Raw genomic sequence first — 26,885 nt, 5'->3', positions numbered from 1 at the left:
ATCTGATGAGGTACGAAAGAAAATTCAATTCTGGAGAAAGGACTGCTACCCCTGTGAATAAGAGCACAGGCATTTGGAAACTGTTTCTGGCTTCTTATGTGTAGATACTCCTTTGTCAACTTAATTTCAACGAAGACAAAAAAAATAATAATTTCTGTATGTATTAATGTCTTAATAACCATCACAGGTTGGTGGTGGGGCTTAATTTGCAGAAACTCAGGCAGATCAGTAAGACAGGAGTGTACTTCACTTTAAGACAAAAAATAAATATACAAGAAAAGAAATAGAAATATTTTTGGTTTGGTATTAAACCCCTTACCTGCTCTGCTGTCCAGTGGGCCAAAATCCAAGGAGTATTTTACAACATGATAGTTGTTCCATACATAGAGGAGGTTGTCCCGGGGATTATAATCCACAGCAGCAATGTACTGGTAGGAGTTTGGAAAGGGCACATCCACCATGCTATCCTTGCTTTGGTCAGTGTTATATATGTAGTCTATTTTATTCCCTGTGGCTTCATTGTCGTCATCCTCGTACACAGACTTCACCACGTATAAAATCCCACAGATCATGAAGGCATTAGAAGCGGACCTCTTGTCATAGGCAGTATCCCATGTCCCTTCAATCCTTAACGTGTAAGGGTTCAACTGGCTAATGACTATTTTGCCATTGTTTTGTTCTGTTGCATAGATTACCCAGAGCCCGTTCTCATCCACGGCCAGGTCTATGTCAGACTTGCCTCCCCAGCGGTAGGGAGAGGTGTCGTGGTAGTTGGCGTTAGCTATGATTGCCTCCCCGCTCTTTATCCTTGTCCTCAGGTCAAACTTGACAATGTTCCTGGTCCGCTCCTTGTTGAAGAACAAAGCCCCGTCATACACCACGAACCCCGTGCCGTCCACCCGGTGCGGGAGTTTGTAGGTCGTGGTCGGCCTGCCGGCGATGAAGTCGTCCTTGGAGGAGTACTCGGTCAGCGTGTCTGTCCGGTACGGAGTCCAGGGCATGTAGTAGATCTTGTCAGAGGCCTGCAGAGGGTCCTTGCACCAGGCGCCCGACTGGTGGTCAGACTCGAATAAGTGTTCGCTCTGGTAAACTCCCTTCAGCAGTCCAGGGCAAAGAAAAACTGGCGTAGGGGAAAAGAATTTAAAAGAAAAACAAAGTTAATGACAGTTCAGGGGTGGCTGGCCCAAGCATCTCAACAGCTTCTAGTCCTGGAGCAGAGGACACTTGAGATGAGAAGAAACTCAAGAGCAATGCCTTGTAGCTGGAGACTATCCTTCCTGCCCACCACACCTCTACAACAAGATCTGCTCCACCAAACTGTTTTTTTTCCCCCCCACTGTTGTTCCTATCAACTGTGACTCATTGTCTTACTGCTTTTCAAATCTATTTTTACAGGTATACTTACTTGGACCACTCGCTTTTGTAAACTCTGAAATGAATATGTGCCCCCAAAGGATTTCTGGGTTTGTATTTCCAAATTATATTCTGCAGTGAATCTGTACCTACTAGGTGAAGGGCTAAACTCCGAGGGAATTGATCCACATATTTATTTGAACAGCCCACAGAAGAGTGGCCTAGAAATGGAAATAAGAGAAAGAAATTCCCATCCTTACAGCCCAAGTGATATTAAATATTTAAAGGATACCAATAGCAAAGCACAGGCGAATCCAGCAAAAAAAAGGGGTGGTAAAAAAAAGGGGGGGGGGGGGGGGGGGAACACCCATCTGGAGTATAACTAGAAATGAGACTTTCCAAGCTGCTACAGGACACATGAAACATGCAGTCCACACAATTAAAAACAAATGACATATGGATGCTGAAAGGAAAAGACAAGGAAGAAAGGAAGAAAGAAAAGAAGGAAGGAAAAGAATAAAGTTTGCTGGAGAGGAACCCAATGTCTAGATTTTAATCAGTTAAAAAATGTCCTGTTAAATATAGTAGTAATTCAAACTTAAAAACATATACCTTCTATTGTTACATGAGAGGAGCACAGAGGAGCAGTTTGACTAAACTGGGATGCTTTGCTGCTCAGACTTCGGGGGGGGGGCTGACAGCGGCCAGGGCACGCCTGACACCTGGCAGGAGGCCCAGCCGCTGCCCGGCTGACCTCGGCCCCACGGGACCACCACCACCACCAAGGGGCCGGCTGGCCAGATGGATGGGGAGGCAAGAGGAGGGATGCTGCGGAGCAAATCTGGCTCGCTCAGCCCTCACCATCCCCGCCAGCACCCTCCTGGCCCAGAGGCGCTGCACACACTTCTTGGGGAGAATACTGGTTGGTTATTTGGAGTGCTGATCTCCGCGATCCGCAAGAGGTACAGTAACCGTGACGATGGGATGGATGGGCGGCAGGGAGGCATGAAGAAGTATCCCACCACATGCTTCTGGCAGCACGGGGCTGGCAAGATGGGATCCCACTTTCACACTTCCTGCTCGGAGCATAATTGATTATTTTTTTGTAAATGCAGAAATTGGTAATGTCTGGAGAGCAAGACAGGAGGAAAATCAGATTTAATAACCAGTATAAAATTATATAGATCCATTGGAGTCTAAGTAACCACGCAGAGTTGCTGAAAAAGGGGTGCCATTTCCACGAGGCTTTTATGCCATAATTAGATATACTTATGCACATACATATGTATGCACACCTTCCAAATTCTTTGGGGCAGGAAAATGAGTTATCTAAGCCTTTGAATAGAAATTTAATGGAAAAAAAAAGGTGGCACTGGTAAAAACTTTTCAGCAAATATGAGTTATCTGGTGAAGTTGAGCAGCAGAGATACTAAATAAACTTTAACAAAAAGGTAGTGAGAATTAATGACAAAGTATTTCAACTAAAACGTTAAACTGTTAAATAACTTAGCCTATACATAAGTAATATATATATATAATTTGAAAGGTATTTAATTACCTTTTTGTTCCACTTCTATTGTAGAGAGAGAGGTAAAGAGAGAAAGGAGAAAAGAGAATAGATTAATGGTACTGTATTGGCCAGGTACTTTTCTTTACCTCTTTCATAAGAAAAGGAAGCTTTATTAATTTACTTTGGTATGTGAGCATTTATATATATAAATATATATATAAACCTTTCCTCTGATATATACACTGGATAATATGCAGACAAGCTGAACAAAATACAGATAAATTTTAACTTTAGAAAAATCTGGCAGAAGAAAAAAAAGCCCAACACTTGGGATGTAATGAGCCCCCTGGACTCTACCTTGTCAGCATAAAAAGTGAAATATGACTGATATAGCTTTATGCATAGAATAAAAATTCCAGGGAGAAACCTTATAGAATATACGTCTTCATATATTTTGCCAAAATCCTGTAAAACAGAGATCCCTACCTAAAACAGGAGAATATTCACTTATTATATGAAAAGAAAACTCAGAGGAGTCAAATGAAGCACGTCCGTGGATGTTCGTAGAGTCCTGTCCTCTGTCTTGGAGAAATACGCTTTAGTAAGAGTTGGAAAAAAGCACTGGAAACATTGTAGCACTTATAAACAAGATCCCAAAGATTCACAGTGTTGACAAGACAAAAATATGTAACTATTTAAAAAGCCCAACCCCAGAACTTGCTGGATATTTTAATGTGAAGTATTCACCGTGCATCATAATGCTGCTGAAGAGGCTGCGTCCCTTTGGACAAAACTCCTTTCAGGTGGAATTAATAAATGAAGTGCACTTATTAATTGCTAAATGCTCAGTACTAGTGTCTATACCTAACAACCTCATGCAAGAAGATTTGGGAGTCCTCATCCAAAAGCCTCCTGCAGTTGTGGCACAGGCCCTGACTTCTTCCAGCATGGTGGGGACCCAAACAGCAAACTGCTGGTTCTATGGGGCCTCTTCCCTGAAGGCGCAGGAGAAGACAGGCCCCACGAATACCAGAGGGAGAAGTGAGAACTTGCCAGCAAACCAGGATGGCTTTGACAGCTGAGAGATCTCTGTTTGGAGAAGCAAGACAGGAACACAAAGGTGTGCACGCATGCTTTGGTTCTGCTGCCCAGAGTTCACTTCAGCCCCTTCCAGACTGAGACGCTTGCCAAGTGACTGTCCTCTGGTGCTGGCACTGCAAACCTCTTTGCATTCTAAAGTCTTGTTCATTTGGATGGGGAGTAGCAGGCTCAGTGCAAGAACAATTTCAGGGTAGGGCTGCAAATGCTCTGGCTAGACATGTGGATCTACACTTCCCTGTCCAGAGAGGCATACAGCTGGAGCCAACTGCAGCTCCCATAATGAGTGTTTCCGAATTTCAACAGGCTTTTTTACCTGGGCTTTGATTCAGGCTACTTTCAATCTCGTAACAGGTTAAGGTTAAAGGTAAACGTTTTCAACATGTGGCTGTCAGGGCTCTAGGGACCAGAGACAATGCATTTGAGTGCAATCTGATTTTTCAAGGGAAGGAGCCAGCAAGATTAAAAGGCTCCGACTTAGCAATTGGAGAAACCCACACTGCAATTGTTCTCCCCTTCCCGGGCTGTGGCTGGTCACAGTTAAGTAAGGTATTCAGAAAAGCATTAAATGTCCCTGGCAAAAGCAAGAAGGCAACGTGACAGATCCCCAAATGTATGGCTTCACGCTGATTCTCCTGGCTGATGGTATACAGTACCTCTGGTAACATAGAAGGTGGTAATTTACATTTCCAAATGTGCAAAAGCTTTTGTAATGCACTCAAACAACAGCATGATGTTGTAAAGCAGGGAGAGAGAAGCTTCTAGAGGAGATAATATATTTGTGACCAGCTGATCTGAGTGACCTGAAGCGTTGATTACCCTTATCCTGAATAGCTCATATGTGTTATTAACACTCAGTGCCATATCCAGCTCTCTTATAATTACAAACACGATGTGTTTTGGAGACCTTCTGAATGGTGTTTCCATTGTATGTCTCCCCAAATACGTATTTTCCCTCTGCTGATTTAAGACTTAATGCTTTTGAATTTCAATAATTACTCAGCTTATATTGGGGCGACATACTCTTTATTCTTCTCCATGAGAAGCTTTCAAAATTTAGCTCATTGAACAATATTAAAAGAAAGGGTCTAATTGGAGTCTGATTACTCCTTCAGTTACACAACATACCACTGCAAAACTGTCTTTGTAAAGTACTGGTAGAATTTGTTTCATTTTGCCCAGTTACAGATATTTTTGTATCTCAGTAACGTCTGTGCCAATCAACAGAATTTAAGTACTGCTTATAGCACAGGGTGCACCTTACTTTCCTACACAGACCTGCAGAAAAAACCAGGCATACACAGCTTTTACTCTTATAGTGAGGTCTTCCATTCCTGATGTGGCTGTACTGGAGAAGAACAAGGATATTTCACCTTGATTCCCTACGGTGGTTGCCAGTGCCATTGACTTCAGCAGTGCCAGAGGCCAAAAGGAAATCAAGAACCACTTGCTATATCTGAGGGGAGTTACAAACAAGACGTTCCACACACACTGATTTTCTCATGATTCTTCAGATGGAAGGAAAACTGAGGACAACGTGCAATCATGAGCCACTACAGCCTATCCCCAAGCAGACTCCTGCCACCCGTTTGGAGAAATCGCACAAAAGCATTAATTAAATGTTCTTAGTATTGCTGTGTCGAGACTCTGAAAACACACTCTGGGCACAATTAACACTTGAACAACATTAACTGCTCATTTTCTTACTGCCACATTGAATTGCATTCAACTATTTAAGGCACAAGCGCACGGTGGCAGAGCCATATAGAGAGCTGTCTCCCTGGCACTGCTTCAAACCCACACAACAGCAGCATAAAACTCCTGGAAAAAAATTATGTGAGAAGGGGAATGTTAAAAGACAACTGCAAAAGTAGTGCAAAAATTTGTGCCCTGTACTTTGCTAGCTGTTTGTCTCAGTTGGCTTTTTTCAGGGCAGATGTTTAGTAGTGGAGTAAGTGACATCCACTCCCTGTTCCTGTGCTTCACAGATCTGATTGTTTCAATATACTCAGACCAATGTTAAACACATAGTTAATGACAAAACAGAAGGACAAAAACCCCCAGGTTTTTGAGGTTGACCTTAGTAGCACAAGCTGCAGCTTCTCAGCCATGCTGAGAGTGTTCTTCATGCCAGACGTGGCTGCTGCATCTCGCACGCAGCTTGACCACATGCGTAGGCAGGTGAAGCTGAAAAGCAATTTAGGTGCTTCTCCCTAACACACAGTCCCACCTGTGGGTCCTAGGTAGAACAGGGACATGTTTGAGCAGCTGCAAATCTAGCAAGGCACCCCAAAGCATGCCAATGGGCCTGCTCACAGATGAAGGTGCTCCTCTTTTTGAAGGCATGGTTGAGTCCTGGAGTCACATTGTTCTTCTGCTAAAGTTAACAAGAGACACGTTCAAAATTCAGGGCAGCAGCAGATCTGAAATAAATGTATCTAAACCCAGGGAATGAAAATCACAGAATCACAGAATGGTTTCAGCTGGAAGGGACCTTTAAGATCATCCAGTTCCAACCACCCACCAATGGGCAGGGACATGGTCCACTATGCCAGGTTGCTCAAAGCCTCATTAAAACATGAAAATACTTCTTTTAGCAAAAATAAATTTTCATTTCAAACCCACTCAACCCCCCATATATGGTTCACCAGAAAAAAGCTAAGAGCACTAGCTCGGCATTTATATGACATGTTCTGGCAACCTGAAGTTCAACATGCTGCAGAAGTACCCATCTCTGCTTCGTTTTCTTCTCCCCACACATAATTAAAGTGACAAAAGAGACCACACAGCCAAGTTCAGCACCCACTCTGAGCAGCACAGACACAAAACAAAGTACATGGCACCACTTCTCTCATCCACCCACTCCTTCTAGGAAAGCCTGGGGTCCCACTGTAGTGCACGTGGGCAGTCACCAGACCCCAAATGCCTTGATAATGGGAACACAGCCACATCCACTGCAGCAAGCTGTAGGCAGAAGAAAGTCAGATGATATTTTACCTCTAGGCAAAGGAAAACCAACAGCAATACAATGGTCTTTGGGTTCACTTCCTTCATTGCAACTGTCCTCTCTACAGAAGACACAATGACCAGCCTTCATCCCCAACCTCCACATTAAGCTGTCCCCAAGTCACAACTGAACTCCAGTCCTGTTAGCCCCAGTGGAAGACTCATTTCCTGAGCTTTTTATGCAAAAGTTTGAACTTTCAACAGGGTCCTCAAGTCTTGACTCAGGAGCAAGCACAAAGAATGGAAGAATTAGGTTTTCTAAGACTACTTTGCAAACACATAGTATTGCTATCTTTCCATTTTTTGCCACCAAGACTTCCTTTACTTTTTCTTTTTTTTCTCATCATGATGGGTTTTCTAGAACGCATTTAAATGGAGAACAAACCCCATTAACATTACCGGAATCTGCAGTCCAAGAGCAACCTGCCACTTGAATGTAAAGCACAGACTTTCATTCTACAGCCAGAGGAATGGAGAAATTATTCTTATCAAGTATATCACCACGAATTATCTTTCTTGTGGCTGACAATTTCTCTTATGAAAGAACATTCAACCTCGAGCCTCTCCAATGGAGTTCTCCACCAGACAAAAATTATTCTACAAACTAAGCTTTAAAGGTTGTTCAGGTTTAAACTACTACAGTGGTGGGAGTAACTTAGTTTGTAACATTATTTTAAGGTTTCAGTAAAGAGAGTACTTCCTTCTTCTTGGCTGTATGTAACTATGTGTGCTCATCAGACTCCCTCCTATAAAGCTGGGAAAAAAAATTGTCTGGATTTCTTGCACAGGACACATGCTTGCCTTTCACAGCAAATGAAGAGTTAATCCTTTATTTAATAAAAGGGAGGAATAATCTCACTTGCTTGACTTCCATATTACATTTTTCATATAATATCCAAGCACCAGTAAACAAAGGTGCTCCACAAGTACTTTGCGCTACAATGGCTTCATGTAACACATTCCTGAAATTATCACCTCCTAATTAATTCTGCTGTGAAGTACAGAGATTGGAAATGTCAATAATCTATGCTTTCACGAACCACAACCTAAATTAGATCCTTAAATATGGTATCTGTAGATCTGGAGATATCAAAGCTGTCATTTCTCATAAGTGGATGTTTTTTTTCCTCCTTAGATTTCCATTCATCTGATAAATTTGTGAAACCTTTCAAACCATTAATTTGGGCTTCCTTAAAATGTCAGTGCTTTCAGTCTGCTTTTTAATACATAATAACTAAATTTAATAGATGTTCACTGAAATAAAACTAAGGATTATTAATGTTAAAACACCTGTCAGTGTAACTTAAAATCATCAGGACCCAGGAAACCACTAATATACATTAAGTCTTGTCCACTAGAGGTTTCTGTGAGATGAAAAAAGTTATGGCTTCCTACAAAATTGCCTTGTGTATTATAGATCAAACTTCAGGCTATTTTGGGAGAAAGCCATCATTTTGTTAAGACATTCATATAATGGATGACAGGCATCAGAGGCCCAAGCTCTCACATGAACTCTCCCACAAAACCCAAGTAAAAACAAATGCTTTTCCATGGCACTGTCCCCTCGAGGCAAATTTTCTAGGAGCATAAAAGTTATTACCTCATTTCCTAATTTTAGGTAACAAAGCACACAAAAAAAAATATGCCTTTAAATATTTTGTAAAGAGAAAACCAAAAATCTCTCCTGCAGAAAGCAAATGACACTCAGGGATTCTGAGTTTTGGGATTAAACAGATCCATGCTGTGTGCCTGGCCCCTGCAAGAGCAGCAAACAGCAAGCTGGTTCTCAACGATTTTGCAAACACTTGGATTTCCCGAAATTCTGTGAATAATTTCTATTCTTTCTTTGCCTTCCTCCTCTCATTATTATTCCAGGTGGCAGTCACAGTGACTGGCTTCTCTGAAGAAGCAGACACTTAATCAGCTTCAGCAGATACTGAATGTGATTGTGCTGCACTTCTAAATGTATTATTCCAAGAGATAAATATTTTTTTCCCAAGTAAAGATTTTACAAAGCTCATCTTCAGAAGGAATATCTGATTTTTTCATGTGTATAAATCTCTTTTGTAGATGAGATTTTATGTTTAGAGCACCATTTCAAAGACAAAGCGACCTGAAAAACTAATTTATCCCATAATTTGGGAAACAAAAAAGTTGTTTATGCTAGTCAAAGTGTTTGTCAGACCACTGGCCACCACTCACCACCCTCACAAGCAGAAAAGTTGCTCTCAACTTGTTGTGCACCAGAATTTTGCTTTTAAATTCACCAATTAAAAAAGAAGCAGCAAGATGAGTAAGCATGAGGTGGGGGAAAAAAAAAAAAAGGACTGTACAAGTACTGTGCAAAATTCAATTAAGGCTACAGGTCATTCAGCCAAACTTTCCCTGGCAGTTGGCCTCGTATTGTTTCCAGCACAACAGCAGATGAGTGAGCTGCCATTAAATTACAGAAGAATCAGCCACCTGGACATCATTCTCCCATAACAAAACAAAACAAAACAGAGATATCACAGCTCCAAAAAGGGAGGTAAGCACTGCAGGGCTGACCCTCTGCAGCACTTGTTCTTGTTCTGTGGCTGGCTCCTGCTGCCAATGAAGGGCCTGATGCTGAGCACCCATCAGCCTTTTGCAACACAGCCCTGCAGCTAAGGACAAACGAGATGTGGAGATCCAGTCTCCCCAACAGAGACATGAATTAAAGCTGTAAGCTCCTTTATAAAATGGGAGAGAGGCATTACTGTGCATTAGAGGCCAAAAGAAAAAGAGAGGGGGGGGGGGGGAAGAGAGATAGCTGAGCTTTTTCCAAGAACATTTATTTAATAGTGCCCCTCTGAAAAGGGTCTGGGGGCAAACTGAGTGCCAAGATGCTGCTCCCCTCTGTCAAGAAAGGCTTCTGTGCACATAGAGGTGGACCAAGATGTGCTAGCAGCAGGGTTAGATCCTCCAGGGCTGCTGAGTGTGGTTTTTGAGGGCAGGAACATACACCTAATTCCCAGTGCTGCCAGCTCAGCCCAGGAGTGCCCAGAAACAGGGTACAGAGAGACAAACTGACAAAATGGTTAAAGATCCACAACAAAACACCTGTTTGGGAAATAAATAACCCTGTCTGGTAATATCTAGCCCCAGAGAGCTCTTGTAAGCAAGTTTGAGTCTAGGTCTTACTCCCTTTGCTCACTCAGCCATTGTAACTGGGTCAGGTAAACAGACCAGGATAACTGCCCCACTTGTTCCTCCTTTTGGGATTTCAAATGTCCAGGAAAATCACATGGCATCTAGGTAAATGCAGCTAACTAGGAATAATTATCATTTGCATGTTTGTTTTAATATATTTCTTGCCTCCTTACCCGACTTTAAAATGAAAGAAATCCTTAAGTTTCTTAAAGATTTGTCCTCATCCAGGCAAGAGATAAATCTGGGATGCCAAAAGCCTGACAGAGCCATCGAAGCAAACATTAGATGTCTTGCCTTAAGCAATAGGTGGGAAAGGAAAAATATCTTAGGTGGGGGAGCACTGAATTAAAGCTCCGTGTCTTTCAGTCCGATCTCTCTCCAAAGAGGAATAAACTGTTTGTCATCCTGCCAGCTATGAGACTAGCTATAAAATAATAGATTCCACAGGCCCAAATGAGGCTAATCATGATTGCCAAGGCATGTCTGAGCTGTGAGAAGTGAGTGAAATCTGATGCTCTTCAGAGAAAACATTTATTGAAAAGCTCTTTGCTCTGCAATAAGCCTTGGCAGTTCTCTCATGTCTTGGAGTATCTACCATATTTCTCATTTGATTGCAAGGCATATTGCTGACAGCAGCTGCTATGGCTGAGTTTCCTTTAATAACGCTTTGGTAGGTAAAACACCGCTTCTTTTCAGCTATTGAGAGAACGGTCAGGAAGGATTTTGTATCAATTGCCTCTGTCAATAGTACTTATTCTTAAGTGTCTCCAATTGGATGCTGTAGTAAAATGCCCATCAAAATCAGAAAAAGATTTCCACAAAGACAAACAAAGGGACACGTTTGTTTTCCCCTCTCCGAATTGGTGAAACACCTACAAAAGTAACTGGAGAAGTGGGATTTTACTGCAACCACTTTGGAGAGCAAGTGAAGAGCAGGGGAAGGCGATGTTAAGACTTCAGACTGGTCCTTTGGAACAGATTTTACAATCTGGTGTAAATTTTAACAACATCTGCTATTTAAAAAGAGAAGATGAAAAAAAGAAGCAAGGCATGCCTTCTAGCATTTTTAGGCTTAAGTAATTAACACAAGTGTGCTGTATGTGTGTGTGTGCACATATGTGCACATATGCAGAGGAGTGACTTCCAACATTTTAAGATTTAAATAATTAATCCAAGCGTGTCTCACACGCACATACGCTCACATGTGCAATGCAAAGATACTGGCACAGCTCACACTTGGGAGGCACATTCCTAAAACACTCCAAAAGAAATTACTCTGACACATCCCATCTCCAGACTGCTAAACCAAGTATTGCAGAAAACTGCTTGGGAGCCTTCATTTCATGTTCTCTTTTGCTTCAGCCCTCAGTACTCAGAGTCAACAAAACCTCAGCTGAGGGGCAGATGTTTCAAGGAGATCATGCGCTGATGAACTGTGAAAGGCTCCCATGCCTTTTCCCCAGCTCACACTCCAGATGTGCTGGGGGATGGGAGGGATTGTGTGCACGCCTTTGCCGTGCAAGACGGACTGGCACAGCCTCCCCCTTGAGAGGTACGGAGCAGAAGGCAACGCGGAATGCAGGGCGTCCCCCCTCAACACCCTGCTGCACAAACCCCTCTGTGCTGCGCACAAGCATCCTCCTCACCTGCTTCCCTCACCTCCCTGCCCCACTAAGCACCAGCAATCCCTGCCTACCCAACAGCACAGAAAACCCTCAGGTATTTGGGCAGCTGACCGAGGAGCTGAAGGGATGCCAGGAGTCCCTGCAGCGCTTGGGGACAGCTGTGACAAGCCAGGCTGCCACCAGCCGGGGCTGCCGCACATGCGGGCCTGGGACAGGCTGGCGCTGGGGCTATTAACCTAAGGAAGCACACAGGTAAACCCATTAAGGGACTAGCTTGCAGCTAATGCCTGCTCTGAGCCCAAGAGAGCCCTTTACAGGGTTTGGCATTTGGCTCCCCACTGTTTGAATATGGGACTAAGAAGGATGACATTGTATTTTATGCTTATTCTTAATGAGTAAGTACTGATATAAAGCAGGAACGTAGGTGGAATGAACTGTCACTTTAAAGGAATACATCTGAGACCTTTAACTTGCACAGGTATATTCAGTGAAGTAGAAGTATTATTCTGCTTGGGAGAGCCACAAATTACAGCAATAAAATATATTGCAGTGAACATGTAGAAATTTCTTACTATTTGCAATGAACTGAATATTAGGTACAGCTAAGACCTATCATTTCACAAAAAAAGAGACTATTTCTAATTTAAAGCATAAGAATTTATGAAGGTTGAAGGAAGTTTTTTCTGTGCTTTTGTAACAGCTTAACTTCTAATATATTATATATTCAAAAATTAGGATCTTTGAGGCTCTTGCACATTATTTACTGTGCACTTTATTGGAGTGGTCAATGTGTGGTGCCCTCTCTATTTCATATCCAATGCAGCTATTTCCCCATGGCATCAACAGATATAAAAAAAGGAAAAAGATCTTGCTAAATGAAAAAAAAAAAAAAGTGACAGTGAAACACTCATTTTGGTATGAGATAATTCAATAAATCTGTCAGTGGTCAATGTGTGGTGCCCTCTCTATTTCATATCCAATGCAGCTATTTCCCCATGGCATCAACAGATATAAAAAAAGGAAAAAGATCTTGCTAAATGAAAAAAAAAAAAAAAGTGACAGTGAAACACTCATTTTGGTATGAGATAATTCAATAAATCTGTCTGCTTTGCTAAGGCTTAGTTTTTATGTAAAACAACACTTACTTATCTTGCTAGATTCAAAATGGAAAAAGAATTAAGGGTGAGGTTCAGTTTTCAGCCCAGCTTTCAGTAATCTGAAAATAGGAAACAGTGTTAAAAGGGACCCTTAAGAGATCTAGGGGACACAGCCAGATGCCAAGGCTATGCCTGCTTCACATGAAAATGCCCCTTCTCACTTGAAATCTCTTGGATAATTTAGATGACACAAAACCTCAAAAATCAAATTATCACACTGCAAGAAGCTCCCAGAGGGCAGCAATGGGGCCATGCTGATATGGTGACACAGAGGACTTGGCCCTTTCCTTTCACTGCATCCTGCTCTCTTCTGCATTACTTTGGGGGTGAGAGGGAAGGGTTTTTGAGAAGAGTTGGACCAAATACACATGCAATAAGAAAGGCTGGTGAAAAGAGGGTAAAATTTGAAGTGAAACAGCTTAAGGAGCATCACCATTAAGACCAGTATGAAACACAACCTAGAGGGCGTCCATTGACACCCTTCTCACCCATCAGCCACCACAGTTCATTGCTAACCTGGTCTGCTTTTTCCACGTTCACCTCCCAGAGGGAGGACACCAGCATGGTAACAACCCATGCTCCTGGCAGTGACAGCACATTATAAATTCAGATCACACCCAGGCACAACCCAACAAAGGTTTAATCAACTGTTTGGCCTCAGCAGGCTTGTGAAAGCCTGGGATGTTTTGCATCCCCCTCACAACCTGAGGGCAAGAGAAGTGACTTTGGTGAGGAGCTCTGGGTACCCCACCTCATTGCCAGGAGCTTGTGGGGGATCTCTCACAAATGCATACTTCTATTAAAATTTAAACAACTTTCAGTGCATTACTATGCTCTCTTTGAGCTAATGCACAAAATAGAAGAAATAAGAAGAAAGTCCCCATGCTGTCTCTGCCTGGGTTGACTGAGGTGGAAGACCTCATCTTTAGCTCCACAGACGTTAGTCTAAATTAGCAGAAGACCAACCCATTTTTTTAAAAAGGGCTCTGATTTAAAGAAGCAGGTACTTGAACAGCAGTTTCACAAAAACGGAGGCACAAGATATGGATTCAACACCAGTGTTCATGATAACAACAGATTGTGCATGTGACCCAAGACACAGAGACAGGATGGAAGTGTACATACTACTTTGTCTGAGAGATTGCCCTTCTCTGAAAGCTAAAGGAGGGGGTGCTGGGGGCTCTTGGCAGCTGGTGCTGTCTCTCCTGGTGCCACACTCAGAGAAAGGAAAAGAGATGGATGGGACAGCTCTGGTGCTGTGTGTGTTTTCAAGTCATGGGGAACCTTCCAAGCAAGGCTACGATATTAGTCTTGTCATGGCCAACAGGCAAGAAATGCAAGCTGGAAGCAGCCAGCTTTGCTGGCCCCCAGATCTTTTAGTGGACCTGTCAGTTTGAAAAATACATCCTTGACTGGTGGACTCCCTGTTCAATGCAAAGAGTAGGTATCACAGAGCTCCTCCCTCCAAAACACATTCAAGCAAGTAATATTTCCATTTTACAGGTAAGGAAGCCAACATAAATGCCAACACCTTGAAACTCTGACAGAGCAAGGAGCAGTGGCCTGGGACAGCTGGCCAGGAGTTTAATTCACTGTCCATTAGCTTACAGCAATTCTTAGTTCACAAACTCTCTGGGAATATTATCACTCCAGTTTTCAGGACAACAAAAGGGGAAAAAAACAGGGATTTTTGCAATTTGCTCCAAGTCATGCAACAAAGCCAGAGGAAAACTGGACCAGGTGCTCATGGCACAATTTGTAGTGAATTAAGTGAAATGAAACTGTGTTTGACATATGCACAGCTGTGCATGAACACAAGGACAGGAGAAATATGTTCAATGAAAAACTAAGATGACAAGTCTGGTACATCAGAGCTCTTCAGAGATCTGCAAGTCCCACAATAAACCTCCATTTGCTAAACATGTCTCATTTCTTCCTGAAGCACAAGTGGAGCCAGAAGAAAACATCCGCAGTATGAACAGCAAGAGAACATAAAAATCTTTCTATTCTCTCTGTGTTTTGTGGGGAAGGCAGGGGTGGTGGTAAGAAAACTTAAGTGTAAGTTAAAAAAAACCCAAAAACCACACCATAAACCACTACCTAAATAGGTGTTTTAAAATTATCCATGATTGCCATCCAAAGCCACATGCCCCTTTGGATCAGAATTGTAATCTTGTCTCAGAAAATCTATCTCATTGCTTACAGTTCTGGTCATCTCTGACTGCATCACAACCAAGTATAGAGGGGAAATAACAGCCAAAAGGAACAGGCCTTGTTTTCCTAAAGAAAGGCATGAAACAATCACTTCATTACTTACATTCACAGGAAAAAACCTGCTAATTTAAAAACTCTATACGTATTCTCAACTTGTCATGCTGATTCCCTTAAGCAAAGGCCTTGAGAAATAAAAAGCTTTTGTTCACACTTGCCTAAAGTTAAAAAACTAATGTAAACACTAGACTTAATATAAAAAAATTCCTAAAACACTGGGGTTTGCCATGAAGAAAGCTGGCTTTTTCATGGATATACCTTGTGTTTTGCTCCTCTTAATCGTATTTTAAACTTAAGTGACACAGATGTTGCCAAACTGCTTATCTGAACGCTCCTCTTTCACATGTTGGGATTCATAATTTAGTCAAAATCGTGGATCAACAAGCCAGTGATAGTATTTCTGCTGTGGGTGCGACTGCCACGATGGCAAAGATACCAGATGAGGAAATGTCCAATTATTTTTGATGGTACTTATCCTATATCCCAGGGCCAGAGCAGAAACAGGCAGCAGACCACTACTAAGTGAGAAAAGACTCTTCTCCCAATAGCTTGCAAGCTAAACAAACAACATAGTCAAGGTTAATTAAAGACTGACTAATATTTCCATTTGGGAACAGTGGCAGGAAAATATTACCTGCTTTGTCCAAGGAAGCTGTGGTGGAGCTGGGAAATAGCACCAAAACGGGCTTCCTGTGCTTTAACCATAGTCCAAAATCAAGTATGAAAATCTGCAAACATAAGGAGCAAGCACGGATGCTTTCCTCAAGGGATGATCACTGCAAATGCAGCTGTCAGCATCCTTCCAATGTGCTGTGTGCAGCCCAGAAAGGTCACCTTACCCAGGTCTTTTTAAGGATGGTCAGCAGAATACAGCATGGTGGCCTCTATTTAGACAGACAGTAAACAGCTATAAGAGAGAATTTTTCTTTTCCTCTAGTCCCACAGATTCAATGTTGTGAACTCCTGTGGATCCCATTTGCTCAGGAGAGAGGAGGCAGGCTTTGAACGTGTCGATGTCTTTTTAAGGAACTCTGAGATATCTTCTCAGTTGTGCTACCTGTCTGGATGCCTGTCTGCCATCAGCAGAGTCTGCTGGAGAATGTCTGGTCACAGGAAGATCTGCTCTAAGGAATTGAGACGGTTTGTTACTTTACAGCATTGTTTTCAGGTGTTGGCTTGCAAACTGGCCAAACCCTTCCTGGTGACAGTCTCCCCATGGATCTGACTCTACAGCTGAATTCATCAAGCAGCAGGAGGGAGAAAAGTCTGTAAGAAATGCTCCTCTGTCTGCCTCAGAGGAAGCAACATCAAAAGCTGTTTCTCTTCCTTTGAGAGCTGCGTCTGGCCTCAGTCTTTACAAGGTTAAACTCCCAGAATAGGCTGCACTTTGGAAAGCTGTCTTTTTAAAGCTGGTGCACAACACAGCTGCTCCTCTTTTACACAAGTCAGGTCCCAAGAGGAATGTCTAGAGAACAGACCACAGCCTAAGTGTCCATTGCCTTCTGGTCACACTTCAAGCCCCCATGATGATGGCAAAGGCTCAGAAGCAGCTCGCCCCAGCACCCTGTGGTCAGGGCAGCTGTCTTTGCGTGAACCTGCTGGTGGTGCCCATCCCATAAGCAGGGATAGCCAAGGAGGCGACAGCTTCCTCTCCACCAGCATTGTTACCACTAGTGAGCCATTGTCAATGAGGTCTGAGGCAGCTGGGGATGGGAACAGGGATGCTGCTCAATGGGCACCAAATACAGGGAAACAGTAGGGAGTTGGAGCCACAGCCCCTCTACAAATGGTCCACGGCTGTCACCATCCCTCCTGTCTCTAACAGAGCACCAGGGCATTTGGTGTTCTTGATGATGATCTTCCCCACTCCTGATGTCTGTACAGAAGAAGACTCTTAAGTTGCAAGATAAAACAAAACTGGAAGCAGCTTTGCATGTACACACCTGCCGTAGAGCTACGCTAGACTGGCGGATACCATACTGGGAAAGGAAACATGCCTCATACCCACCCCACCAGAGCTGCACCAGTTTGCAGTGGCTCTGAATAAAGGCCTTACTGTTTCCTTTCCTAGCAATGCCAGCAGAGGTCAAGGATCTCAAAGACGTCACCTTTAAAAACACACAGACCAGAACCACAAGAAAGCGGAAAACGCAACAGCAAGAGCTGGAGTTCAGGATCACTGAGAGACCACATTCACTGCAGGGAAGAGCAAAATGAGATGTTTAGGTGCTTAGAGGAAATAAATGCCAAGATAGGCTACCAGTGGGGCACAGCCAGTTAGGCCCTTTGTTAAGTTCTCAGCTCCCCCTGACCACAACTGCAAGGGTAGCCAAATGCGGTGAGGCATGTGACATGCACACAATGGCTTCAGAGTCACAAGACCTTTGACTCTGAATTTTCCTACTTATAACAGCAGGAACCTACCCATTAGATTATACAAAAGTCACGTAGTGTAAGCACGCTATGGGGACTGAGATAAAAATAAACACCAAACTGCCTCCCCATCCTCCTCGCCACCCCCCCTTTCCCCAAGAGACAGTGAGATGGAAAGGGTTAAGCAGCTCTGCAGAACACATCTTGCCTCCCCTGTTTGTACTTGGTGTGCAGAGAGCACTCCAGCTCTCAGCAGTGAGGTCCTTGGGGAGGAGCCCCAGGAGTGGCTCAGCACAGCAGTTTTTGTTGCTTTCTTTGTTAATAAATCTAAAGGGGACTCTGGGCTTTGTGTTCAACATGGGCTTTACAGAGCAGGTCAGGGAAAGCTCCTGCTCACAAAGTCAGTAGTGGAAAATGGCACTGCCGCACACAATATCATCACGCCTGGGACCTGAGCGTGGAGAATGCTGAGCTTGTTGACTGTAATCACAATTTCTGCTTTGTTTTCCAACCTTTAGCCACATAACAGCTATGTTTCACAAAAGGAAAACTGGGATGGAAAAGAGAGGCCATCAGGTTTGGGCACAACTGGGCTTCCTCCTGGACCATCAGGATTCATCCAGGTCACACCCAGTCAACACAGCGTTTGCAATCATGACCTTCTCTGGAAATTACATCTTGAGCTTCCCTGTTAAAATGTTTGATCCAGCAATGATTTTGCAGCTCCATGAAGCATTCCTGATTAGATTTTCAACACTGTTGCACATGAGGTCTCTTGTACAGAACAGTATCCACACTGAAAATGTGAGGATCGCCATTCAGCAGTTTTCAGTACACATTTCAAAGGAAAATAGAAAGAGAAAAATCTTATTTTTATATAATCAAAAAAATAAAAGTGCTTGAAAACTCTTTAAAACCAAGGCTTTTCTTTTTCCACATATGAATTTAAGTAAACACATGTACAAATGAAGTTTTTTTAAGAGTAAAAAGTATCTCCTAGCACCACACACACTCAGGAACTATAAGCCAAAATTAAAATTATCTATAGCACCACCATAGGGTATTGCCCTGCAGTTTTAGGGCAAACAAAAAAGGAGCAAAGAGTTTTCAACTGGTTCAAGATTAGAATTGGAGATGGGAAAGATGTAAAACAAAAATTAGTTCATGTCAGACAAAGTCCTGTACTGGACATTTTAAAGATAGCAGGGGAAGAGAAGAGGAAAGAGATACATTATGACCAAACTAACCTAAACAGGAAGAATGTGGAGTATATTTATTAGCTTTTCTAAAAGTAATATCCAGCAGATAGAGGAATGTAGAGTGAGATTTCATACCTGGGGAACAGAAATGCAATCTGGAACACCAACATTACACTGTAAAGCCAAGACTGTGTTTCCTTCCAAAATCCGACACAAGGGAGTGAGGTCATCAGCAAGAGGAAAACAAGACTGATTAACAACCCTGCAGGTCTTGCCCTCCCTACACCTTATACTGCAACACTCCCAACCAAAGGATGAAACATCTAATGTAGCTGGTCTATATGACCTGCAGAATAATCACAGAGAGCTTGCCTTCCCCTAGAATGCTATATGGCAAGTCACAACATCCCTTCAATATCCTCATCAGTATCAATGAGCTCCCTTTTTTGCAGGGAGGATTAGGATCAAGGATTAGCTCTTCTGGATAAAAAAAGAAAGTGTGTTCAAAAATTCTAAACAATTACAACTGAACACTAAACTGAAGATTTTTTAATTTTTTTTTTTTTTTTTTTTTTTTTTTTTTTTTTTTTTTTTTTTTTTTTTTTTTTTTTTGTCTGTCAGTTCCCCTGCAAGGCTTACATGCCAAGCTTGCTATTTTTCTCACTCATCTTTTTGCAATTACACTGTTGCCTGAGCAGCCAGGAAGAGTGCAGGCAATAGGCAATGTCCACTGCAAAGCACCTCTAGCAGGATAAGCATCAAACATGGCTGCATTAATCTGCTCTTGCAGACTAAGCCTTAGAGAGGCATGACTGGGTTTTTAAAAGCACTTAACTCCTTCTGTGTGCCTAGCTGAAAACATTCCGAGCTCTTAGATCAATTGCATGCTGCAGGAACACACAACAGAGTATGTCTATTTCCAGCAATTCCTTGGTACCAATTTTTAAGTCCAGGTCAATTAGGTTTGGGGTCTGGCAAACTGTGATGTTGGAAAAGCTCTGCCTTTAGGTACTGGGCTGCAAAGAAAACCTTGTCTCTGAACAATCTGATGGGGCAACTCCCTGAGAAACTGAACCAAATTTTGTTTGGATTTAAGCTAAAAGTATGGCTACAAGCAGTGCTGAAATTCTGTTTTCTGCTCCATCCCCCCTTCAAAAACCTGCCCAAATGGCCCAATGGGAGCATCCACTGGTCCAAAATTCAGGCCCACATAATGGATTCTTTCTCAACTAGAAAGACAAGTGAGTGAAGCCAGAGGTTTCTCTGCTTGATGTCCAGAGCATCACCCAGTTTGCCACGCTTTTTCAGAGCCACCACATATCACCACAGAACTGTCTCCAGCACAGCACTGGGTGAAGACAGACATCAGGCTGCTGCTACATTTTAATTAATACATGAAAGAATTTATGTTTTTTTCAAATAAAGTGTGTTTTAGAGCAAGAGATATTTGCATTTCTCATTTCTTTAAATGGAATTAACAAGGCACACACATAATAAAACCTAAAATCAAAGGAAAAAACCCTGTAACATTCATTTTCTCTTAGGCACCTTCAATTCGACATTATTGTAGCACATTGTCTTTAGAGCTTTATGCCTACACTTTTATAGACCAAATGCACTGTTATTTTGCTTGAAAGAAAACCTGCAGGCTGTGAAAAGAAGGCTCTAATTGACTTATTTCGTTGTATGAAAAACTGTGTCCCCAAATTCTTTACGCAGTAAATTGAATTTTCAAACTGATGTTTATCATATGTGCAATTGTTACCAGAAATGAATTTTTAAAACAATGGCACTGGACAGACCACTCAGGCAGAGAGCTTGCCTGATGTGTTTAAAAATAATGGTTGCAGTAAAAATGTCAGTCCGAAGAGGAAGTAACAATTTTGTCTTCTCCTGCTAATTACACAGGTTTCAGAATTGTGTTAGGACAATCATTTATGGCTGGCATTAATCAGGAGTCATATAGCTGTAGGTCAGAGCAATTATGTGCATTTAGAAGCAAGTCCATCATTTCTGCATATAATTTTTCTTTGTTACTTAAGAACAGTTTTGCAGTGAATATATACTGTTGGTCTCCAATAAAAGCATATTTCTCCTTATTTTTAGATCCACTACACACACACAGTTCATTCTGGGAATGTCTGAAATTCAGCGTGGTGGGCTGTATTTAGAAACAGAAGTTGCTCTCAGTTTGGTGCTTTCTTACTGATCATTAACTACCACACAGCTGGCAATGAAATCAAGCCCTCAGTTGTCTTTTAAATGCAATAACACATAACTGGGTCAAATTATTGCTGTGAATCATCTTTAGCCACTTCTGCATCATATAATTTAATATGCATTTGTAGAAGAGCTGACACTACCACTTCTCTCCTCATTCAATATTGGAAAATTTAATTGGCTACCTATTTGACTTCAGGCAAACACTGATATAAACCAGACAAACTCTCGCCTCTTGACCCTATTGATTGACCGAAGGCAAACACACCATTGGTACCACAAAAGCCATGTGAGCACTACGTTAGGCTAATTCTGCATTCCTAAGGGGGAGCACATTTTGGGACTCTCAACTGGCGCGATGAGAAAAAGGTAAAAAAATAAAAAAATACAGAAAAAAAAAATGAAGTTCAAGTTGACTGATAAATAGTAAATCCAGTGCTCTACAAGCCAGTATCCTCTTGCATGTTCCAGGAGAGCCTCTGCTCCTGAAAGGTGAGGTTGCCTGCAAAGAACAGCATTTGGGTTTAAGAGGCTGAAGCTCGTAAAGCCACAGTCAGAGCTGTGCAGGTATATTTATGGTAGAGCAAGCGGGAATGCGAGAAATGAAGTGGAAAGAATAAAAGGGGAGATGAGAGGTGAATTTTCAATAAAATCTCCCTGAATTCAGGCAGAGGGAAAGGAAAGTGATAAATAATCTCTCTGGAGACAGCTCTCATCTTGACACTACTTAATGGTATCCATACACCCAATTTCCATGGACTGTGATATCAGGAGAAAGACTGCAAACCTTGAGTACCTGGGGCTGCTTCCCACACATCCTGAGTTCCAAAGAGACTGTCATCCTGCTCAGATTTATGCAGCCCACAAACCGCATGGCAAAGAGCGCCAACGTCACATTAAATGCAGTAACTCCGCGCTGGGCCAAGAGGATCACAGGAAGGATGATCACAAGCTGGAGTGAAGAAGAAGGGTGCATCTCTTGTGCATCTTCAAGCAGCACAATTTGGGTAGCAGGAGGTGCAACTCTTGCCAAGGTGGCCATCAGTACCTAAGTCTGCTTTTTCTTACCCTGAGCTCCAGAGCAAAAAAAAAAAAATCCCTTAGGCCTTTCCTAACTGTCACCACACTCCCACACACAACCCGTAAAGCATCAAATTCCACCTCAAAAAAAAGAAAAGATAGGCTTTTTCATTGGAAACTTTTTACATACAGATCTGGGCAAAACACAAGGAGTTTGTCCCACTGTCAGGAAAGGGCACTGCAGAATTCCTCTAGTTTAGCCTGATAAAAGTGACATAAAGTTGATTTCTTCCCATTAAAATAAATATCAAGAGTACTGCTTTAAAAACTTCTTGGTTAACTTTAGAGCTTTGTTTTGATTTATTTATTTTCTTTGCCTGAAGAGAGGGTTGTGCAAATGCTGCACTGTTAAGGGAAAGAAGTTCAAACTTTACATAAGGGCTTTTTGCCCAGTGTCTCTTGGCATGCTTCCTTGAGTTTGAGATTGCTTTGTATGGTGAAGTATTACAGAATAAGATAACACTGTGTTATCAAGGCACTAAGGAAGGGCTTTGCACTAAAGAAATTGAGCCAAAATTCCTTTTCAAGGAGAGCAGAGAGCGCATTTGAATAAGCACTAAATTCAGCAGGGGAATAACTAATATGATTGGTTTTAAAGACACAGAAATGAGTATTTTGCTGTGTTATGAATGTTAAGTGAGAACTTTAAAACACCAGAGGAAGAACATACACGCTTTCTACCCGCAGTTTCAGCCAAGATGCTGTAGCAATTTCATAAATCAGAAAATAAACAAATTATTGTGATTCTATTTTTGAATGGCTACTATCACAAAATACCTTTGGCCCATTTGTGCTGGCAATGCATCTAGATGTATTCTGCATCATAAACAGCAAACGTTTTTGTAGCAAATTTTGTAAAAGCAATGAAGATTTTTAAATGGACTTTTCTCCACCAAATTAAGCACCAATCCTGTACATGCTTACAGAGTTTATTTGTTTCCAGATAAAGCATGTACATAGAATTTTATATCTATAGCAAAAATAGGCACAAGCTTAAGGGAATATAGTCTCCATGACTTTTGGTCCAGTTTCTAAGGACTGCTACAGTTCATCTGGATTGCTCTTCAAGAGCCAGGCTTTTACCCCCAAAAACCTTTCACCTGCTGTATTTACGGCAATTATTTCAAGTTTTTAAAAGAAAGCAATGCAACAAATGGGGACTGAAAGGAAAACTGAAGGAATACACAGTATTTTCTGCAAAGCCAGGTATCTGACAAAGCACTCATCAACATCATCATGATATACTTCAATCTCAGGTTACAGCCAGTTCCACTGCACAAACTTCTTGAAACTTCAAGTAAGAAGTTTTGCAGAAATTCCCTGTCCCAAGGACCCTTGGGAAAGACTGATCGATAGCTGTGCTGCAAACACAAATTTCACCCTTGCCCAGACAGGTGCAGCTCCCAGCAAGCTGAGAAAGAGCAGGATCCTCTTACACAGGAATTGATGTTTGCACACAGTTTTCCATCGTGCAGTATTTCATGGTCTTCATTTTTTGGTTATTAAAATAGGATGTTATCCAACAAATGGAAGGGAAGACAAGGTCAGGGATTTGGTTTCCATCTCAGAAGTGGCAGCTAAAGCTGCTGCACAACATGTGTTTCTTGTTTGAAACGTATCACTTATTCTTAAAACCAATAATATATACCATCTGTTGTAGCCATTCATAATTGATAAGATTTGGGCTGTGTTTGACTGCAAAAACCCATTTCAACATGAGTATAGATGTTCAGATGAAGAAGTGCTGCAAAGCAATTTGTTTGAGCTTTCTTACCACACATTACACCAACAATGGCCAAATGTCTCCAGGCACACACATGGGGCTCTGGAAACCCCATTTATCATTTCACTGGGAAGCATCAGCATCTTCCCATGGCAAAAATGGTTTATTTTCAGTTGGAATGACCATCTAGTCCAACTGTTCAGTCACTTAGGGCTGACCAAAACCCAAAGCACAGTATTAAGGGCATTGTCCACATGCTTCTTTAAGATTGGCAGGCTTGGGGTATCAAACACCTCTCCAGGAAGCCTCCTCCAGTGCTGGACCTTCTCAGCAAAGAAATGCATCCTAATGTCAAGACTAAGCTTCCCCAGGCACAGTTTGAACCATTCCAATGTGTCCTATCACTGGATCCCAGGGAGCAGAGCTCAGCACCTCCCTCTAACACATCCTCCCCTCAGGAATTTGTAGAAAGCAACTAGTCTTGAACTCTTTTCTCCAAACTGGACAAATCCAAAGCTCTCAGCTGCTCCTCACAGGACATGTCTTCCATCCCTTTCACTTTGTTGCTTTGTTGCCCTCCTTCGTAAGCATTAGAGCACCTTAACATCCTTTTTAAATGGTGGGGTCCAGAAGTGCACACAGGACTCAAGGTGGAGGCTGCACCAATGCACAGCAGGATAACCACCTTTTTTGTTTGGCAGCTTATGCTGTGTTTGATGCACCCCAGGGATAGGGTTTGTCCTCTGGGCTGCCAGGGCACTCTCTGCTGGCTCACACTGAGCTGCTGTCAACCATCATCCCCAGATGCCCTTCTGCAGGGCTGCCACTCCCCCATATCAGGTAAAGAATCCAGCAGTTGTTCTTGTTAAATTTTGTCCCATTAATCGTTGCCTGATGCTCCAATCTATATGTGCTCCCTTTGCAACGCCTCTCATCCCTCAGGAGAGTTAACAGCAACTCGTAATTTGGGATCAGCAAACTTGCTAATAGTGCATTCACATCCTGTATCCAGATCTTTGATCCACTAGGCAAATGACCTCGTCATAGAAGGATACACCAAATTATTTAAACAGGGATTTGTGAACCCAGGCTGTGCCTGACAATTGGACTATTCTTTAAATGCCTGCCAATAGTACCCCACTATGATCATCTTCAAAATTTTCCAGGAACTGAGGTCAGACTAACAGTCCTTTGGATAAATTGGAATAACATCGGCTACCTTCAGGTCAGCAGGGACTCCCCAGACATTTGGTAAATGATCAAGAGGGGCCTTGCCATAACATCTGCTAGTTCCATCACTACTCTGGGATGAATCCCACCAGGGACCATGGACTTGTCAACATTCGGCTGATGCAGCTGGTCCCTTACAATTTCACAAAAGGAAAGTCACTGCTCCCACACACTTATGGTCCTCCAGTTGAAAGGAGCAGGGATATCAAGGTCTGTCAGGATTATTAAAGACTTAGGGAAAAGAAAAATAACATTGAATGCCTCCACTTTTTCTTCATCTCCATTAGTGGGGGTGATCTCCTTCAACAAGTATCACTCCCAATGTTTTCTTTAGACCTCCTCTTGGTATTAAAGTACCTTTAAAAACCTCTTTGTGTTATCTGCCACAACACTGTCCAGTTTCAACTCTAATTGAGTTTTGGCCTTTCCTGTCTTCTCCCTGCACACCCAAACCCCAGCTCTGTGATCTTCCTCTTACTAAGGCAAAACGTGAATGATTGTTTTTGTGTAGTTCAGAACTGGTTTGAGACTTGTTAGCCATTTAATTTTGTTTCTGAGACAAGATGGCAGAAGGGACCAGCCCTCTTTGACAAAGAAATGCTTTTCCTTTTCACTGGAAATCTCTCCATATTATCATCACTGCACCACAGATTTCTCCCAAATGTGAAGGCTCAGACTCATGCTGTTTAATAAGCAAGGCTGCACTGATTTAAATACTGTCCAGTTTCACTCTGTGCATCCAAATTCCCTCCAACTCAACAAGAGAACTCCCAAGTGTTTCAGCGGGCTCTCATCAAAGGCATGTACTGAAAAACAAGTACTACACCTCTATTAAGACTGTTAAAAAAAAAAAAATCAGAAAAAAAGGTCCAAAACTTAAGACATTATTTTAACTTAAACATGACAATTGAATCAGGTCATATTTTTAATGGATTCTATTTGAAACACTGACTTTTTGTTTTCAAAGTACCAGCCACAGAATGTAGATTTGTCACTTTATGGTAATTACTAATATCCTCCCACACCAGAGTCATCTGGAACATATTTAATTATTGACTTCATTGGAAATGTTCATGGCACATGCTCGCTCTTCTGAGTAAGTCTTTAAATGGACAAAGGCCTATTTGTTCCTTCTCCAAAACCCCAGACTCAGCACATAAAGGACCCCCCAAATTAGGCTTCTTCTAGTTGCATACACCATATATAAGATGCTAACACGCAAGCTGACATCCATCAAACCTTTAAGCACATGCCTGGCTGTGAGTGTCCCAGTGGTGCCAATGGGAAAAGCCCGAGTGAAGCCAGGGGTACAACTGTGCCTTGTACAAACATCCACATGGTAAATTTATCCCTGGTCTACAGCTTGTGCCTCTGCATCTCATGCCCTGGTCAGCATCAGAGCTGGCTCAGGTGTGCCTGTGGGATAGGACCATCTTTTCTCTGCTACATTTTAGTAGCTGATGCCTGGATACCTTCAGCTCCATACTGATTACTGACTGAAACAGTCTTTCCTGTTTCAGGCACTGCCAAACCTGAGTATAAATACCCAAAGCAGCAGCAGGATACAAATGGGATTATATCGAAGCAGGACTAATTTCAATCTGTGATAAGGAAAAGACCACCAGTAGAGCCACGGTATAATTTCATACCAAAGAGAGTCACTAGCCACTCCATTCTGCTCTCCCACACGAGGCTAGACTATGAAACTCATTTATCTTACAATTCCAATGTTTTGAGCCACGTCTTACTAATAAAAAAATATCTCCATCACCATCTGTATATTGTTTCCGGATTTTTCTTCTTCTTAAAGTCAAATATTCAAACTCAAGTCTGCATTTACTCCATGGACTTCACATTCCTGACACCCCT

General features: G+C 42.2%; 1 protein-coding gene across 23 annotated transcripts in view; it reads right to left on the bottom strand.

Moving 5' to 3' along the window:
* ADGRL3 (adhesion G protein-coupled receptor L3) overlaps nt 1–26,885 on the bottom strand; it is a 495,252-nt gene that overhangs the window by 173,393 nt on the left and 294,974 nt on the right. For 21 of the 23 annotated variants that reach the window (XM_017744223.1, XM_017744226.1, XM_017744204.1 and 18 more), the window contains 2 exons: nt 2,912–2,926; nt 320–1,120 (listed from right to left, as the gene is read on the bottom strand). In XM_017744223.1, coding sequence (XP_017599712.1) covers nt 320–1,120; nt 2,912–2,926 — 816 coding nt within the window. The remainder of the gene's footprint in view (nt 1–319; nt 1,121–2,911; nt 2,927–26,885) is intronic. The other 2 variants (XM_017744209.1, XM_017744220.1) reach the window with 1 other exon arrangement.

Source organism: Corvus brachyrhynchos, unplaced genomic scaffold, assembly GCF_000691975.1.
Source record: "Corvus brachyrhynchos isolate BGI_N302 unplaced genomic scaffold, ASM69197v1 scaffold229, whole genome shotgun sequence".
Taxonomy (NCBI): domain Eukaryota; kingdom Metazoa; phylum Chordata; class Aves; order Passeriformes; family Corvidae; genus Corvus; species Corvus brachyrhynchos.
Note: the sequence above shows the minus strand (reverse complement) of the source record. Positions and strands in the feature narration are given on the sequence as shown.